The following is a 16,960-nucleotide window of genomic DNA, read 5'->3' on the forward strand; positions in this document are numbered from 1 at the left end:
GGGCGTCGTATGGCTGATGATGATAACAATAATAATCAACGTTTAAAATTTAAGTTAAAGAGAAATACTTATGAGATAAGATGTGTGTGTTTGTGTGTTGTGTGTTATAATATATGTGTGTATGTATTTGAGAAACCAGCCGATGTCACAGTGACTCTAAATCCAAATATCTATTAATAGTCACACCTACCTATCCATTGTTAGTTAGCCCCAAAATAAACCAAATTATGTCATTGTACGAGTAATATACTAATTTAGGTATTATTCTGTCAAATTGAATTTGAGCGTTCAAATCTCGTGAAACAATTATTGTAGAGCTATGTCCTGGTAGAGTCGCCAAAACGTTTAGACGTGACAAAATTCTTAGAAATAGAAATACTACAAGACAAGAGCTACTACTGCTCAAGTCCCATCCGAGTCGAATTTTTTACGATTTAATTTTCTCTTTGTAATAAACATATTCTTTACTACGTAACATAAACACATTAATATAATATCATAATAATTTTATTCCACGTAGTTTTCAAAGATAAACCTGTTGAGAGTACATTTTATAATTATGTTTGTATATAAACTGTAAACTGCGTGCTGGACTATCGCCTATACCCCCTCCGGTTGATAGAAGGGAGGCCTGTGCCCAGCAGTGGGACGTAAATAGGTTATTTATTATGTTTATGTTAAATACACGTCAGAAATTACTAACGGGGTTGGCAGAGCCACAAGTTATCAGACGGTAACTTGCAGCCATTTTGGCAGAAGATAGGGCACATGAAACTTTAAAAAAAGCAATACTCGTTTAAAATCTGCGTAAAAACTTAACGACATATCCACAATAAAATATCGATCGGATAGTGTAATGTTTACTACGTGTTATATAAAATTTTTACTGCTAAATGCATTTTCAGGATTATGATTGCCTATAATTTTATTTTTTGCACAATTAAATGTTTTTATTGCACTCAAAAATGTAGTATACCGTGACCTTACTTAAAACATAAACGCTTGTGCGCTGTTAGTACTTAGAAAGATTTTTGTATACAATCGTAAAAGGGATGTGTGCTACTTATATTGCAGTGACTTAAAAAGTAAAGCGAATGGCAATTGAATCAGTCCCTGATGATGGTATATGTTAGTACTTATGTATTTATGTACCTACTTATTGATTCTTCGGTGAACTGAGAGTTTAGGAGCGAATAATAAACACAAATCGCTTTTTGCTACTTACCTTCCCGGGCATGTTGAAAAAACCGATAGAGTGATTGTTCCACACAGACTGTTGACACAATTCGATAAATCATTAATAATTGAGCTGATCATCTGTCATCATAAGGTGCAGCATATCTATCTTAGCATTTTGTGTCAAAAGTGGCTGCAAGTCGAGCCCTGACTGACGTGAGTTTATACATATGTGTGACTTCTAGACAATGAAGTTTTACTTAGTTACTTGAAAAGAAAGGAACTTAACATGTATACCTATATAAATTAACGCCTATTTCATTAAAAAGAGACCACGGAATTCCATTTGCTTTGATCGTGACACACTTTTCTTGCTGCCTCCACATTCATCAATCGTTTCATACACGCACGCCGGTTCAGAGAAAAAAAGGAAAGAAAAAAGTAAGACAAAAGCAAGCGAAAAATAAGCGGTGGAAAGATAAACTAAGAAAAAATAATTTAATAATTTTCCTATGGTTGCTTTTCTTATGTGTTGTATTTAAAAGTATATACGAGGTACCTAGTATATGTAAGCGTGTATAACGACGGATGTTTTCTATGTAATTACTTATAATAAATGTCTGTTCACCCGGTATCCGCCTAGTCCCAGTGAAAGCTAGACTAGTTTCATTAGGGATAAATCTAGACCTTCCTGGTAGTATTTACCTAGCCAAGGAAATGTTAATTGCTGGTAAGCATAATGTATGTACTTTCTAGCGAAACTGCATAACTTGATTTACGTATGGAAATTGTGTTTCATTTATTTAGAAATACCTAGGCAGTTGCCAATCATCCATCTAAACTACCTACAATTCTCAATACGTCAAAAACAACTTGCAGCCACACTTGGTATTGGTATGGTAATCTTAGATAAAATGGCTAACTTCACAGTGAAAAGTTTCTTTAATGCTTACCGCGTTAGACACGAATTAATCCCACAGCCGACATGAACAGGCCCTAAAAACTACACTTTCAACTCTTTTTTCCGTCCCTGATGTATAGAACGACCAAAAAAAAGTACTTAAGTAAGGCCAACTGTAACTGAAATCGCGCCATTTCTGCGCGTTCTTAGCACTATGCACTACAATGGCGATGTCCCCAGTTGTACGTCGCGCGTCGCCCGAGTTGCGCGGGTCGTCCCGCCATCTTGGAAAATTCAAACTCGGAATTCGAATGCCGCCGTCCATGTTGTGGATTTAAAGTTAGTTAGTTTTTTAATAAAAAAAGAAAATGGTGTGTAAAGTGGCGCCAAAGACGACTTCCCGTAAGTTTACTTTTTAATTTTCTTTTTATTTATTTTAAATTGGTTTGGAATTGGCAGTAAACGTTGTTTGCAAAAGGAGAAAAAGTTGGTGGAAAGTGTGATATCGATTGACCAGTTGCACTGTGCGATAGAGTTAATTAACGGGGTACTTTTTATTAAACTTCCAATTAATTATAAAATAAAAAGTAAATTGTTTTAGCAACTAGGTATTAGGTAGGTACCTATTTGCACACAGTTTTAATTCGTCGAAACTTTTGTATTAGTAGGTGCTTTTTAAAGTTTTTACCATTCGATGTAGAGCACTTGCAGCGATGGATGTATCTCTGACAACCGCATTTGGTATAGTCGTGATCTTAAGTACTATGTTTTCGTGAACTTACACAGTGTAAGTTCTTTTTCCGAGACAAATTTACTACTTTTTTATTTAGTAACGTCAATAACTAGACAATATTATACATAGATATACATATACACCCATTCCTCATGTCTAACAAGGCGCGCAGAGCCACCAGGGGCCTTAAAATGGCCACATCGATGCAATTCATCCAAGAATGCAATATTGCTATTTTTACATTTGTTTGCATTGCGCACTTACTTTTATATGAGCAAACGTCAAGTCGTCAAGTCGTCGTCGTAGTCGTGGGTCGTTGTCGGGACTTCAAGACATGACGATGACTGGCTGGAAAACCTGAAGCAAAAAAGTCTTCGTCGTGCTATACCACCTCCTGAGGAGTCGCGTTTTGTGTGCAAACGATGTGGCAAGAAATGCCGCGCTGCTATAGGGCTCTATAGCCATCGGCGGCGCTGCGGGAACCCGTAGACTCACAAGTGCTGCAACAATCATCTACGATAGATGCTGTGGCCAATGATGATGATGAGATGAATTGCTGCGATATGGCCATTTCAACCCCCTAGCTATCAGAAAAGCCGGCCTCACTTGGTAATAAGAAGGGTCGTCATTTTGTATCCAAAACAAGATAAAAGATGCGTTATGTCTGTTACCCATGAAATTCGAAGGCATTTTTTAGAGAGCGATTTAGGTATATATTTTTTTGATAACGTAGCCTGAAAAGTCCGTTATTGTAATTTCTATTGCTCTTTTCTTTTTGTAACTAACTATGTTACTTTAACAGTCTACTGCATGAATTAATAACTATGAAAGAAAAAAATAATCTTGGTGGCAAGTTGTTTTATTTAGTGTAATTAAACAATATAGTGTCTTTTTATTTTTATGTATTAAGTACTTTAAAAAATATCTGAAAGTCAGAAATGGCTTCATGTGCATTAAGATTCATGAATATTGAGTGACCCTTTTATCTCAGGACGTCCACCACCACCTTATGATCATTTCGACAAACATCTGTCTTGCTTTTTTTTTGTAATTGTTTAGTGGAAATTTGATTTTTGTGTGTGGCGCCCTTTTGTAATAAACTATTTCTATTCTATTCTATTCTAATATGCTTATTAAATGTAATCGATTTTATTAAAACGTTAAGTAGGTAAAAAAAAATAAAGTTCACCAGCCAACAATGACTTCCCATGCGGTAGAGGGTTAAGATGGATATGGTGTAGTCTTCTTTCGTGTTGGTTGTGAGGTCAATGACCAACCTCATCAACCCTGGTGTCGGGGTAATAGTGTAGATACTGGAAATTTAGCCACATGTCTGAGAACTGTGTTTTCAGAGGTGACCTAACCTGTATTGGGCTGGTTTCCGGGTCTTCTGCTCTCGTGTGGGTTGTGTGGAAGACCCCTCAAATGGCTCATGTAACAACTACATACTTACATAAGTAAACAGTAGCCGGGACTGCTTAACGTGCCTTCCGAAGCACGGATCATCTTATTTTCGGACAATCAGGTGATCAGTCTGCAATGTCCAAACCAAACTAGTTAGAATAAAGTGATTTTGTGATTATGTCCCTAACGGGATTTGAACCCGAGGCCTCAGGATCGTGAGTCCAAAGCTCAACCACTACACCACGGAGACCGACGCCTTCGAGTTGGAAGGTCAGACAGTTAGTCGCTTCTGCAAATACGGAACTGTGAAATCTTTAGGTTAGGTAACCCTTTTTTTAAACGTTAGGAAATGCGTTACGCATACCACGCCGTCCGGAGTTATGTGGACTCCCCGGGAAAGACACCAGGAATATCCATTAAAACCGAAGGATGATCGTCAATGCCGCCATAGGCCATCGGCCAACGGCCTCCGTGGTCCAGTGGTTTAGCGTTGGGCTCACGATCCGGAAGTCCCGGGTTCAAATCCCGGTGGGGACATATCATAAAAATCACTTTGTGATCCCTAGTTTGCTTAGGACACTACAGGCCGATCACCTGATTGTCCAAAAAGTAAGATGATCCTTGCTTCGGAAGGCACGTTAAACTGTCGCTCCCGGATACTACTTACTGATGTACTGGCGTTACATGAGCCATGTCAGCCTTTGGCGGATCAATAATAACCCTGACACCAGGGTTGATGAGGTTGATAATTCACCTCACAACCCACACGATAGAAGACGAAGAATGCCGCAATGTCCCCCGGGGACACGGGCACGAAATTGCACATAGTTGCGACCCCGCCGGCGGATACAAGGAACAAGGTTATGGTAACCCTGACCGAACTCTGTAAAAACGCGATAACGCTGAATGATGCTAGGAGATAGATGGGGTTCCCGAGGAATAGAAGATACAGGTTGGAAGGGTCAAGCGAGCGTGAAACGCGCGCCATACAAGTATAAGCAAATAGTTCTTACTTCAATTTTGCACTCCACTCGTCCGCAAACTTTACGACCCACGCAACTCCGTGATTGTATATCGGTCGTTTTGTGCATGTCATGCAAAGAGATCCTGTCACAGGAAAACTAAAAACCTTAGTCATCATCGGCCCATTAACGTCCCCACTGCTGGGGCACGGGCCTTCCCTATGGATGGATAGGGAGATCGGGCCTTAAACTATCACGCGGGCCCAGTGCTCATTGATGGTTATTAACGACTGCTAATGCAGCCGAGACCTACGGCTTAACGTGCCTTCCGAAGCACGGAGGAGCTCGAGATGAAAACTTTTTTTGTGGTCACCCATCCTATGACCGTCCTTTGCGAAAGTTGCTTAACTTCAACAATCGCAGACCAAGCGCGTTAGCCGCTGCGCCACCGAGCTCCTCAAAAACCTTAGTATGATCGGATATTTATCAAAAAAAAAAATTGTTTGCAGTATCTTACGAAAAGTATGGCTATAGAATTTGTAGTATATTATATCGGTCGTCTTGTGCATGTCATGCAAGGAGATTCTTATCACAGGAAAACTATTTTTTTTTTGACGTGACTTATTGTAGATTTGCCGCAGATGGTATTAACTACTTGGCCGGACAAATGGGGAGCGCTGAAGGCTCTCACCCGGTACAACGTTTAAGACAACAGGCCTGAGGGTGCCCAGTTGGGCGCGAACCTCGGCTCAGGGCGTCGTCTGAGAGGAAAAATATTTGAAAGAATTAATCGACCCTAGTGGGTCGATAGCGATAAGCGCTGAATGAGGGAAATCGTCGACCACGCCGGCGGGGTCGGTATCGGGGACCGGAAGTGTTTGGTGTCGCGAGCTGATTGGCTGCCTCTATGGCTAGAGACAGGAAAACTAAAAACCTTCCTTTGATCGGATATTTATCAAATATATATATATATGGAGTGTCTTACGAAAAGTATGTGGAATATATAATAAAATGAAATTTGAGAAGCAGTAGAGCTATCGTCATATTATGTCGTCGAACAGAAGGCAAGAGGGAGGGTCTTATTTTTCCCTAAAAAGTAACATGGAGAGGAATGCTACACCGACAAGAGAGTGGCTCTTAAATTAGAATGTGAGAGCTACCTTAATTATCTGTTTATAGGAGGAGTAGTAGAAAAGAGTGGATTTGAACCGGCGACGGTTCTCATACAAAATGCGCGTTAGGGCCTTTCCCACCTCTTTCTTCTCACTTTATTTTTATTTACCGTCGCGTCGAGCCAAATATTAATTTGAAAAATTAAAATCGAATTTCAAAATTCGAACCACTGTATTCGAATTTTATTTTAGAGTCGTCAGCCGACACGTGACACGTTTCCTCTGAGTAATCACGGTAGCCATCTTTGATATTATCAATTCTTAATTCATTTTTTTCTTTTTTATTATTTAAGCACTTTAGTGTGAATAGGTAGTTAAAGTGAAAGTAATAAGATTAAATGACTTTCGACCTAGTAGTGCATGCCAATTAAAACCGATAAACTTCTAGTGATATTTTACATGTTACTTGATGCGATCCAATCCAGTATGTTTTAAGGAAAGGCTTGATCAACATAGCCTAAGAAAACGCCTATATCCCAAAAGGGTAGAGGACATCCATGGCAAGATGAACTAAGTACCCGCATATCAGCGACTGTTAGACCAACGTGATAGGTGGTGAGCCGTATCGCCGTCTAAAATGATCGAGCCAACTATATTTTAAAGAAAGGCCTCATTAGAAGTACTAACTTTATTGAGAACTTAGACTAACTAACGTAACGTAACGTAACTTTGATGAGAGTAGAAGAAGCGATAAGTGTGTCAGGATCGTAATAAGGGGAATTCCGTGCTCTCTGCCTACCCCAACGGGAAATGGGCGTGATCTTATGTATGTACGTATACAGGGTGTTAGTGACATCGTAACAAATACTGAGAGGGATGATTCAGACCACGATTCTGAGTTAATATCTAGTGGAATTTTCCGTCGCAAAATTCATTAAATTTTGAGTTTTGTTTTTAATTATTTTCAATTCCATATTGTGCTTTAAGCTGTATAGAACCCAAATTTCAATAAAAAAAACAATAATGACAAAATATCGAAAATTTAGGTATTAAGTAAATTAAGGTATTTTTGTGACTTTTGTATATTTATTTATAAAGTAGCTGTACTTCACATACATTAAAACATGATTACATTTACACCGTTACGGTATTGTGACTAATATATGTATATGACAATTACGGCGTACGTAACTTATAGAAAATTAAGGGTAAGTATATTTGCCGCGTATGGCATTAAATTAACCACTTGGTCAACTCTGTAGATTCTATCAGCTTAGTCTATGCAAACTATAAGCCAGTGAACAACTCCTCCCATAAATATTCCTCCTTAAATACAAATACAAATATACTTTATTGTACCAAAATATAAATAAATAATTACAAAAGACTCTTAGCTAGGTACGTGGAAAATGGCGGCCTTATCCCTTAAAAACGATTTCTTCCCGACAACCATGACGCGAGGAAAAATGTAAAAATAAAATTCCTTTTTGCTTCGCTGCAGTCGGGTAAAAATACGAGTTTAATATCTAAAATCTGATTACGGAAAAATCGCACTCTAAAAAGTATGAAACAAGAAAATATTTCTCTGAAATTCTTCCGAATAGCGATGTTTAGGTGATAGCCGTGGTCGTATGCCGTGGTGAGCAAACTCTCAGGATTATTGAACGTGTCGACTCGTCCTATTGAGACAAGTTTGTTTTGGGACGAGTTAACCACCGACTTGAAAGAAAAAAGAAACGTCCTTGAACATGACTTGAATCTACCTCTATAAATATGAGTTAGAATAGAATAGAATCTTCAGGTCCCCGATACCGACCCCGCCGGCGTGGTCGACGATTTCCCTCATTCAGCGCTTATCGCTATCGACCCACTAGGGTCGATTAATTCTTTCAAATATTTTTCCTCTCAGACGACGCCCTGAGCCGAGGTTCGCGCCCAACTGGGCACCCTCAGGCCTGTTGTCTTAAACGTTGTACCGGGTGAGAGCCTTCAGCGCTCCCCATTTGTCCGGCCAAGTAGTTAATGCCATCTGCGGCAAATCTACAATAAGTCACGTCAAAAAAAAAAAAAAATAGAATAGAAAAAGTTTATTATAAAAGGACGCCACACACAAGAAAAGACAACAACATCATATCAAATTTCCACTAAAACAATTACAAAAAAGCAAGACGGATGTTTGTCGAAATGACCATAAGGTGGTGGTGGAGTTACTTACTTGACAACCTAGTCAATTGAGATACTTTTTACGAAACGTCAAAACGAAAGTTTTCTTAGCAGTATGGAAATACTGTCTTGTGACGTCATCAATAAAAACGGTCGAACGTCGTATTCATTATTATTTAATTCGAAAATTAAATTCGAAAAGTCAAATGATATTCATTTTCGGTCATTGTAGACTGGCTTTTATTTCTAGATTAGCATTTTCTAATTTATCTATGACCTAGTCAAATACCCGATTAAAAAGAAACCACCCTTATTGATAATGTAGACATTAGCCCATGATTGTCGATATCAGATAAAGATAATATTTTATTTGCTTAAACATGAGTAATATAAATACAGATGACAGTGTTCACATTATAGGTTCTTCATGTTTGCCTTGCGGCGCACAAAATTATTAGTTTTTTTTTTTGTTTTTAGTAGAAGTAAGAGTATGGAGCATACTCCATCATGCTGCTCCACTGTAGCCATGCTGCCTTCGATTTCTGATGAGCTTGGCTTGTGCCCAGCAGTGGGACTCATAAACGCTGTTTATGTTATGTTATGTATGATAGTCGATATAACTAATTGTTTTTGTTATATTTGCCAACAGCCGCACACCGAGGGGCGGCCGAACCACAGGATGCGCACGCGCAGGAGGTCACCGACTACGAGACTGCACTCGACATAGCTGGTTTGTAACATAACATAAGCTCACGACTAAATTCCAATGGGGTAGTCAGAGGTACATCCATGGCAAGATGAACTAAGTACACACACCTCACCGAGCTTTCTGTATGCCGTGTTGGTATAAATAATTTAATCATAAAATTAAAATTTTTATTCTATTTTTTTTAATTTTTTAATTCATATTTATCCGAAAGTGGAATTTTCCGTCGCCAAAGTATGAAACATAAAATAATTTAAAAAATAACACAAAATTTTTCATGAATTTTCTGATACGAAAATTCACTTGATATCAACTCAGAATCATGGTCTGAATCATCCTCCTCAGTATTCGTTACGATGTCACTAACACCATGTATAGTGCATCGCTAACACTTTGTATAGTACGTCGCCCTTATTGATTACCTCTAAGTATATGATATTTAGTTCTACTCCTTATTCTATGGTTCTACCCAGACACATAGCTGCAGGCACGCCGGGCATTGACCTACACTCATTAATCACAAATGTCCAACGGAGCCAATCCTTGAGTCCCGTTAGCTAACTGTACCTACAGCCTATCTATTCCTAGATAGCTTGTAGATAGGTTCAGCTAACAGCCATGGTATAAGAAAACCGGCGGGCTTAGCACCGTAACCACGCGACTCTTTCTCGCTGCGACAGAGATCATCTGTCTTTTTCTGTGCAGTACTGTGAGAGAGTGACGGGTGACGTATGTCGAGGCGAGAAAGAGTCGCGCGCTTACGGTGCTAAGCCCGCTGGTATGTTCAAAAGTGACAGCTACCATTTCAAGGTTAGCCCAGCTGACGTCATCCCACCCTGCGTTGCCATTTCGTAAAAAATAAATTACCCACGACCAATGTTTTTATATTTACTTTGCAAGGAAATTATGAACTTTTAGTAAAAGATTTACTTACTTACAGTTTTAATGATTTTTATATATGTGATAAGTAACAGTAATTAAATACATTAGTCAGTAATTCGCTTAGTTTTCAATAATAAAATTTACGTCCTTGGAATGTTGGAGATACCAATTTAATGGTAACACAGTGGTAACACTTACGTCATCAAAGGACCAGCAATGGCGGCCTGTCATATTATTGAGCATACACCTGGTCTTCTTATACAGTGGATTCAGTTCAGCTAATCATCGGAAATAGGGTATTTGACTGGGCCCAAGATAAATTATAAAATGCTAATCTAGAAATAGAAGCCAGTCTAAGATGATCAAAAATCAATTTCATTTTACTTTTCGACTTATTTCCGAATTTTATTTCTGAAAGATTGGGTAGTTTCCTAGGTCAAAAAAAAATGGTGAAATTCTTATTAATACTTAATAAATGCAGATCTAAAGGTGACAAAAAAGTTTTCTTTTTTCTATTTAACAGTTTAAAGAAATATGTAATAATAAGTGCGACATATTGTCACGTTTTTTCAGGTTGCTTTTTCAGTATTTGCGTGTTTTGACGTTTAGTAAATAGTAACTGATTTGACTAGTTTGAAAGTCGCCGCTTTTATTGATGACGTCACAGGACAGTATTTAAAAAAAGAAAAGAAAAATGAGATACTTTTGATTGTCCTATACTGACTTTTTAACGATATTTAAAAGCAAAATGCCCAAGAGTAGGAACTGTGATGTGTGCTACTGGCCGGTAAGATTAAATTTAAGTTTTTAAATTAAATGTTCTTAATTTGAATTCTTTGGTAATACAAAAAACTGATTGATTTGATTATGGAGCACCATAAACTGGCTTCTGTTTCTACATTAGCATTTATCTTTGATCTAGTAATATACCGTATTGAAACATTTCCCCTATTTCATTTAACTATTTTATTTCCATTTACCTTATTGAAAAGGCGACTATACCAACCCGCAGTGAAGCAGCGTGGTGGAGTATGCTCCATAACCCTTCCTTTGATTGAGGAGAGGCCTGTGCCCAGCAGTGGGACGTGTAAAGGCTGTTTATATTTATGTTATGTTATGAAACATTTCAACTTCTCAGTGTGGTTACGATTTGTATTTCTGAATTATCGAACATTACATGGTTATTATGTAATGGTAACAAAACGCACTTGTAACTTGCTTGTAACAATGGGTAAACATCTTGTAAAGTTGCTGCAAAATATTTAAAGGCGGCTTTATGGTGTATACAAGTAGCATCGCACTAATTTAGGTTTTTTGTCATTCAGCGCTTAATGCAATCAACCCACTAAAGTCTATTAATTCTTTTAACTGTAAAATTAAAAAAAAAAAACAAAATTATTTATTTTTTCAAAATTGGCTTACAAAGTTAGCGCCTTTTGAACGTCAAAAATTAAATTACATTTATGTAACTAGCTGTAAAACTACTACCACATCTGAATCTGTAATCCTCTTGAGCCGAGGTTCATAGGCAACTGGTCACCCTCTGTCCAGTCTTATTTTTCGTACCGGATGAGAGCCCTCAGCACTCAGTTATAAACTCACTGCCTCAATTCCTAATTAGGTGGGCAGAGCCAGTTAATATATGTGTTTATGAAGTGTTAGGTACCACACACACACACACACACACACACTGAAACACACACAATCTCATCAGTCATCCCGTGATCATGGCACTTGCAACAGTGTCGAAATATCGGGAGTCTCATATCCCCATTTAAACGCGGTAAGAACCCGTTATTATGTGTTTTAATTACACACACTGAATACAAAAATCTTATTCTCACCGTGTGCCGCTGTGGTCCAGTGGTTAAACGTTGGACTCACAATCCGGGGGTCCCGGGTTCGAATCCCGGTGGGGACATATCACAGAAATCACTTTGTGATCCCTAGTTTGGTTAGGACATTACAGGCTGATCACCTGATTGTGCGAAAATAAGATGATCCGTGCTTCGGAAGGCACGTTAAGCTGTTGGTCCTGGTTATGGCTTACTGATGTAAATAAGTAATTGTTACATGAGTCAAGTCAGGGGCCAAACCACTGGATCATGGAGGCCGTTCAACATAGTTATAGGCCCCGATTCCTGCAGACACCGCCTAATTTTATTTTAAGTTATATCCGTCATTTTCATATCCGTCGAAAAGGAAAGGGACGGATGATTCACAGCTCTTAATTTTAGGAAGAATGAGTAAATGAATGAATAGCCCGGGCGAATCAAAAAGGTACGTCGCTGGTATGCAATCCGTTTGACGTGCTGTCTACTTAACTGTGTCGGGTTATTGACTGATGTAAAATTTTTAGACGGCCGTTTTAGATTTGTGCATAAAATTGACGTGTGTTCCATAAATTGTATGCTTGTCGATTGCCCGTCCCTTTCCTTCTCGGCGGATAAGAAAATGACAGATATAACTTAAAATAAAATTAGATGGTATTTACAGGAATTAGCACCATTATCATATCAAATAATCATTTTAATCGATGTATCTTTGACCTGTACAAATCTTAGAATAAACATTCATACAAGTATTTAGTTTAAGCACGTGATAAATGCATAAAATAAAAGATAAGGGAATATTTCTAACAGCTGACGAAGCATTTTTTTTTAATCGACGCCGTGCGTGTTTTGTACGTGCTTGCGAGTGGTGTTAGTGTGTGTACGCGTGACCTGTCAAATCAAATCATATCAGAATCATTTATTCAACATAGTTATCATGGATAAATTTGCTATCACAAAAATTACTTTGTGGTCCCTAGTTTGGACATTACAGGCTGATCACCTGATTGTCCGATAGTAAGATGATCCGTGCTTCGGAAGGCACGTTAAGCCGTTGGTCCCGGTTACTACTTACTGATGTAAGTAAGTACTCGTTACATGAGCCGTGTCAGGGGCCTTTGGCGGCTCAATAGTAACCCTGACACCAGGGTTGATGATGAGATGAGGTTGGTACGGTCACGAGCATTAATATGTACCCACTTTGGTACCATGTCACATTAACTTTTTTTGACAAATTGAACTGTAAGTCTCACTAAATGTCAAATATGTTAGTGCGACAGAGTCGTAAAGTGGGTACATTATATTGCTCATGCCTGTACTCCACCTCACAACCCACACGATAGAAGAAGAATTTGTTGAGGGTCAATTTTTGAATCTACGTCGCGACGGTACCTACTCCATTTGTCCCCTTCTCGGAGATCCTTCCACCGGGTTATGAGTTGCCAATGCCGACCTGGAAATCTTTAAATAGATTCCGCACACAGGTTGGCCGAAGTAAAGATAACCTGTCCAGGTGGGGTTTTCTCAACGGATCGGACCTGAGCTGCGTGTGTGGTGTTACGCCACAGACTATGGCTCACCTGACATCTTGCCCCGCGTGCCCTGATACCTGTACGCGAGGAGAGCTGATGAACGCCACCGAAAATACTATCCGGGTGACAAAATACTGGGCTGGAAAAATCTGAATGCCATCGAAACGACAAGAAGAAGAATCTACGTCATTTCGCAAGGTATTACGGCTGAGGAGAAGAAATGACAAGAAACAGCAACAGCAACACATATTTTATATCAATGTAGATGTACATTACAAGTTATTAAATTATTAGAGGAATACAATCAAGCATTTTATAATATTAAATTAGGTATATAATTGACCCATTTAGGTACTAGTTATTGCATATATTTTATTCGAATTATTATTATTATTACTAAGAGTAAGGGAAAAGAGACAAATACTGAGAATTATTGAGGACAGAAGAGGCAAGATGATTGGACACCTAATGAGACACGACGAATTCATTAAAAACATCATAGAAGGAAAGCTAGAAGGAAAGAGAGGAAGGGGAAGACCAAGAAGAGCTTACATGGAACAGATTAAAGAAAAGGTTAACGTCGTGTCTTATAGGGAAGTCAAGGAATTGGCCTTTGATAGACTGGAATGGAAAATGCTACACCGACAAGAGCGTGGCTCTTAAATTTATGATGATGATTATTATTAATTAAGAAAAAAAAACGCATTCACATGGACAGGAGGAGGACCCGCTGGTGTAATGGTTAACACGCCAGTCTCGGCTTGACAAGAGCTGGGGGTTCAAGTCCTGTCCGAGTCAGTTTTTTTTTGACTTAATTTTCTGTTTGTAAGTTCAAAAATCCTTGGAAGTTATATTAGTACGTCAATGTATGATAAATACCTTAATATACATAAAATAAACAACCTATTACGTCCCACTGCGGGGCACAGGCCTCCCCTCAATCAACCGAAGGGGATATGAAACATGCTCCACCACACTGCTCCTCGGGGTTGGTTAAGGTGATTTTTTACGGCTTTTAGACGGGAGCAATGGCTTAACGTGCCCTCCGAAGCACGAAATCATCTTACTTTTTCAGATAATCAGGTGATTCAAGCCTAAAATGGCCTTGTCAAACAAACGACAGTCTGACAAAGCGATTTCAATAATAGGTATCCCCATCGGAAATCGAACCCGGACCTCCAGATCGTGAGTGCAACGCTCTAACCACTAGACTACGGAGGCCCTTGATGATAAATGCAAATTTTATAAAATAATTAAAACTAAAAAAACGTTATATAACTACTGGCTCTTAAGTATTATTTTGGTATTATCAAAATATTATTACTACGACGCATCTTGGATGGTGTTATGAAAAACATCCATTCATAATGGCTAAGTATGATCAGTACTCTGCATATCCTCAGTATGTTAGTTTCTAGTTTAAAACACGATTGTCCATCGTGGAAGAAAAGGTACAATTGTTAAGTTATAAAGTAAGTACTTACTGTTAAAAGGTTTTTCACATCCTGGAATGAAAAACTGTTAGGACGTTATTATATAGACGTGTTAATCACATCTACCATCTTCTTTATTTATTCACTACTCATTCATTCATTCTTTATTTATTAACTCAACAACAGTTACTACATTTAAACTCGTTAGGACATTACAGGATGATCACCTGATTGTCCGAAAGTAAGATGTCCATGCTTGGGAAAGCACGTTAAGCTGTTGGTCCCGGTTACTACTGATGTAAGTAAGCAGTCTTTACAGGAGCCTTTGGCGGCTCAATAGTAACCCTGACGCCAGGGTTGATGGGGTTTGGTAATCCACCTCACAACCCACACGATAGAAGAACACTAGGTACATTTATACATGGTTATAATAGCATACAACTAAATGAACTTAAAGTGTAACTAATAATAGATAAGTACATCTTGTACATTATAATATTGAATATGTAACTAATAATATTTGATATAAACATAAATATATTATATAACGAAGACTAAAGAAAATGCAATTGAAAATGCGATATTTATTAATGTAGTTTTTATTTATTTATTTATTTATTTTTTTTATTTTATATTTGGGAGACCTTATTTATTTTTTATTTGGCCTTTGCTCAGCAGTGGGATCATATAGGCTAATAATAATAATAATAATAATTTGGGAGACCAACAGCTCTTAACAACTATAGCAAAAAGAAAATCATATTTAAAAACTAAGCCAATAACAGGTTTCCACCTATATAAAACAGTATAAAAATATTAAAACTTAAAACTTAAGCGCACTGCAAAGGTTTAAGGACATGCACAGATGCCTAAGACAGTACAAAGACGCTGACTTAAACAATAAAAATAACGCTACTATCTTAATATTAAAAACTATATAACAAAGTGAAACTACAGTAACGATGACAAAATAATTGAATAAATATATATAATGCTAGTTGCTTATAAAATATTATTAAAAATTTTAAGTAAGTTTTGATTTTAAGTAACAAAGTCGTGGGTATAAAGTGCGATTACAGACCAAGGACGTCGTCGTCATAGAATAATACGTATAGAACAGCAACTCTCCGCTCCCCACCAGCGGCGAGCTAGGTTTACCTCACCCCCTCGGTCTTACTTTAGTCTTCAATCATATGGCGTCAGCGTCACACACTCAGATGCGCGTGTACGATAACGTCAATGTGTAGTGTCTGTGTTTAACGAGGTGTTTTGAAATGTCTGTGGCAGTCTAGTCTTTGTTCTTATATTGGTGCGCTGGTATTTTAATTAAACAACCACATAAAGTAACATTTGAAAAGTTTATTGTCTCTCTAACAGCCTCCTGGTCTAACAGCCTCCGAGGTCTAGTGGTAAGAGCGTTAGGCTCACGATCTGGAGGTCCGGGTTCGATTCCCGATGGGGACATTGTCGAAATCACTTTGTGAGACTGTCCTTTGTTTGGTAAGGACTTTTCAGGTTTGAATCACCTGATAGTCCGAAAAAGTAAGTTGATTCCGTGCCTCGGAGGGCACGTTAAGCCGTTGGTCCCGGCTATTAGCCGTAAAAACATCTCCACCAACCCGCAGTGGAGCAGCGTGGTGGAGTATGCTCCATACCCCCTCCGGTTGATTGAGAGGAGGCCTGTGCACAGCAGTGGGACGTTTATAGGCTATTTATGTTTATGTTATGTTATTGTCTCTCACACATTTTACACTTCTCTTCTTCTATCGTGTGGATGATAGTGACCCTAACGCTCAACACCTGGACCACGGAGACCGTAAAATGTCGATGGTAAGCGCCCTAAAAAGCTAGTGATATCATGATAGCAAGTTATGTTTGATGGAAAAATGCGGGTGCAGCCCAGTAGCACAGTAAGACGACAAACAATAAAATCGCCATACAGTTTAGTGACAAGTTATGGCAAGTACCATACTGTGGTTAATGGCAGAGAGTTTTATTGCCAGAGAATTGATCGACTTATTGTTGTGGGTTTGTTATATATCATGTACTTATGTATCTTCGCCTTATATTGAAAACCACGTAAAATGTATTTTCAAATAATCATAATACGGATGTATTTCCTGT

The 16,960-nt window shown here is 38.4% G+C and overlaps 1 protein-coding gene across 1 annotated transcript in view; it reads left to right on the forward strand.

The window, feature by feature from the left end:
- Window positions 1-2,329: 2,329 nt before the first annotated feature.
- LOC126369943 (synaptic vesicle glycoprotein 2B-like) overlaps window positions 2,330-16,960 on the forward strand; it is a 37,369-nt gene continuing 22,738 nt past the window's right edge. Inside the window, exons 1-2 of the mRNA XM_050014544.1 lie at window positions 2,330-2,479; window positions 9,101-9,181. Coding sequence (XP_049870501.1) covers window positions 2,446-2,479; window positions 9,101-9,181 — 115 coding nt within the window. The 5' untranslated portion in view covers window positions 2,330-2,445. The remainder of the gene's footprint in view (window positions 2,480-9,100; window positions 9,182-16,960) is intronic.

The sequence above is a fragment of the Pectinophora gossypiella genome, chromosome 10 (genome assembly GCF_024362695.1).
Source record: "Pectinophora gossypiella chromosome 10, ilPecGoss1.1, whole genome shotgun sequence".
NCBI lineage: Eukaryota > Metazoa > Arthropoda > Insecta > Lepidoptera > Gelechiidae > Pectinophora > Pectinophora gossypiella.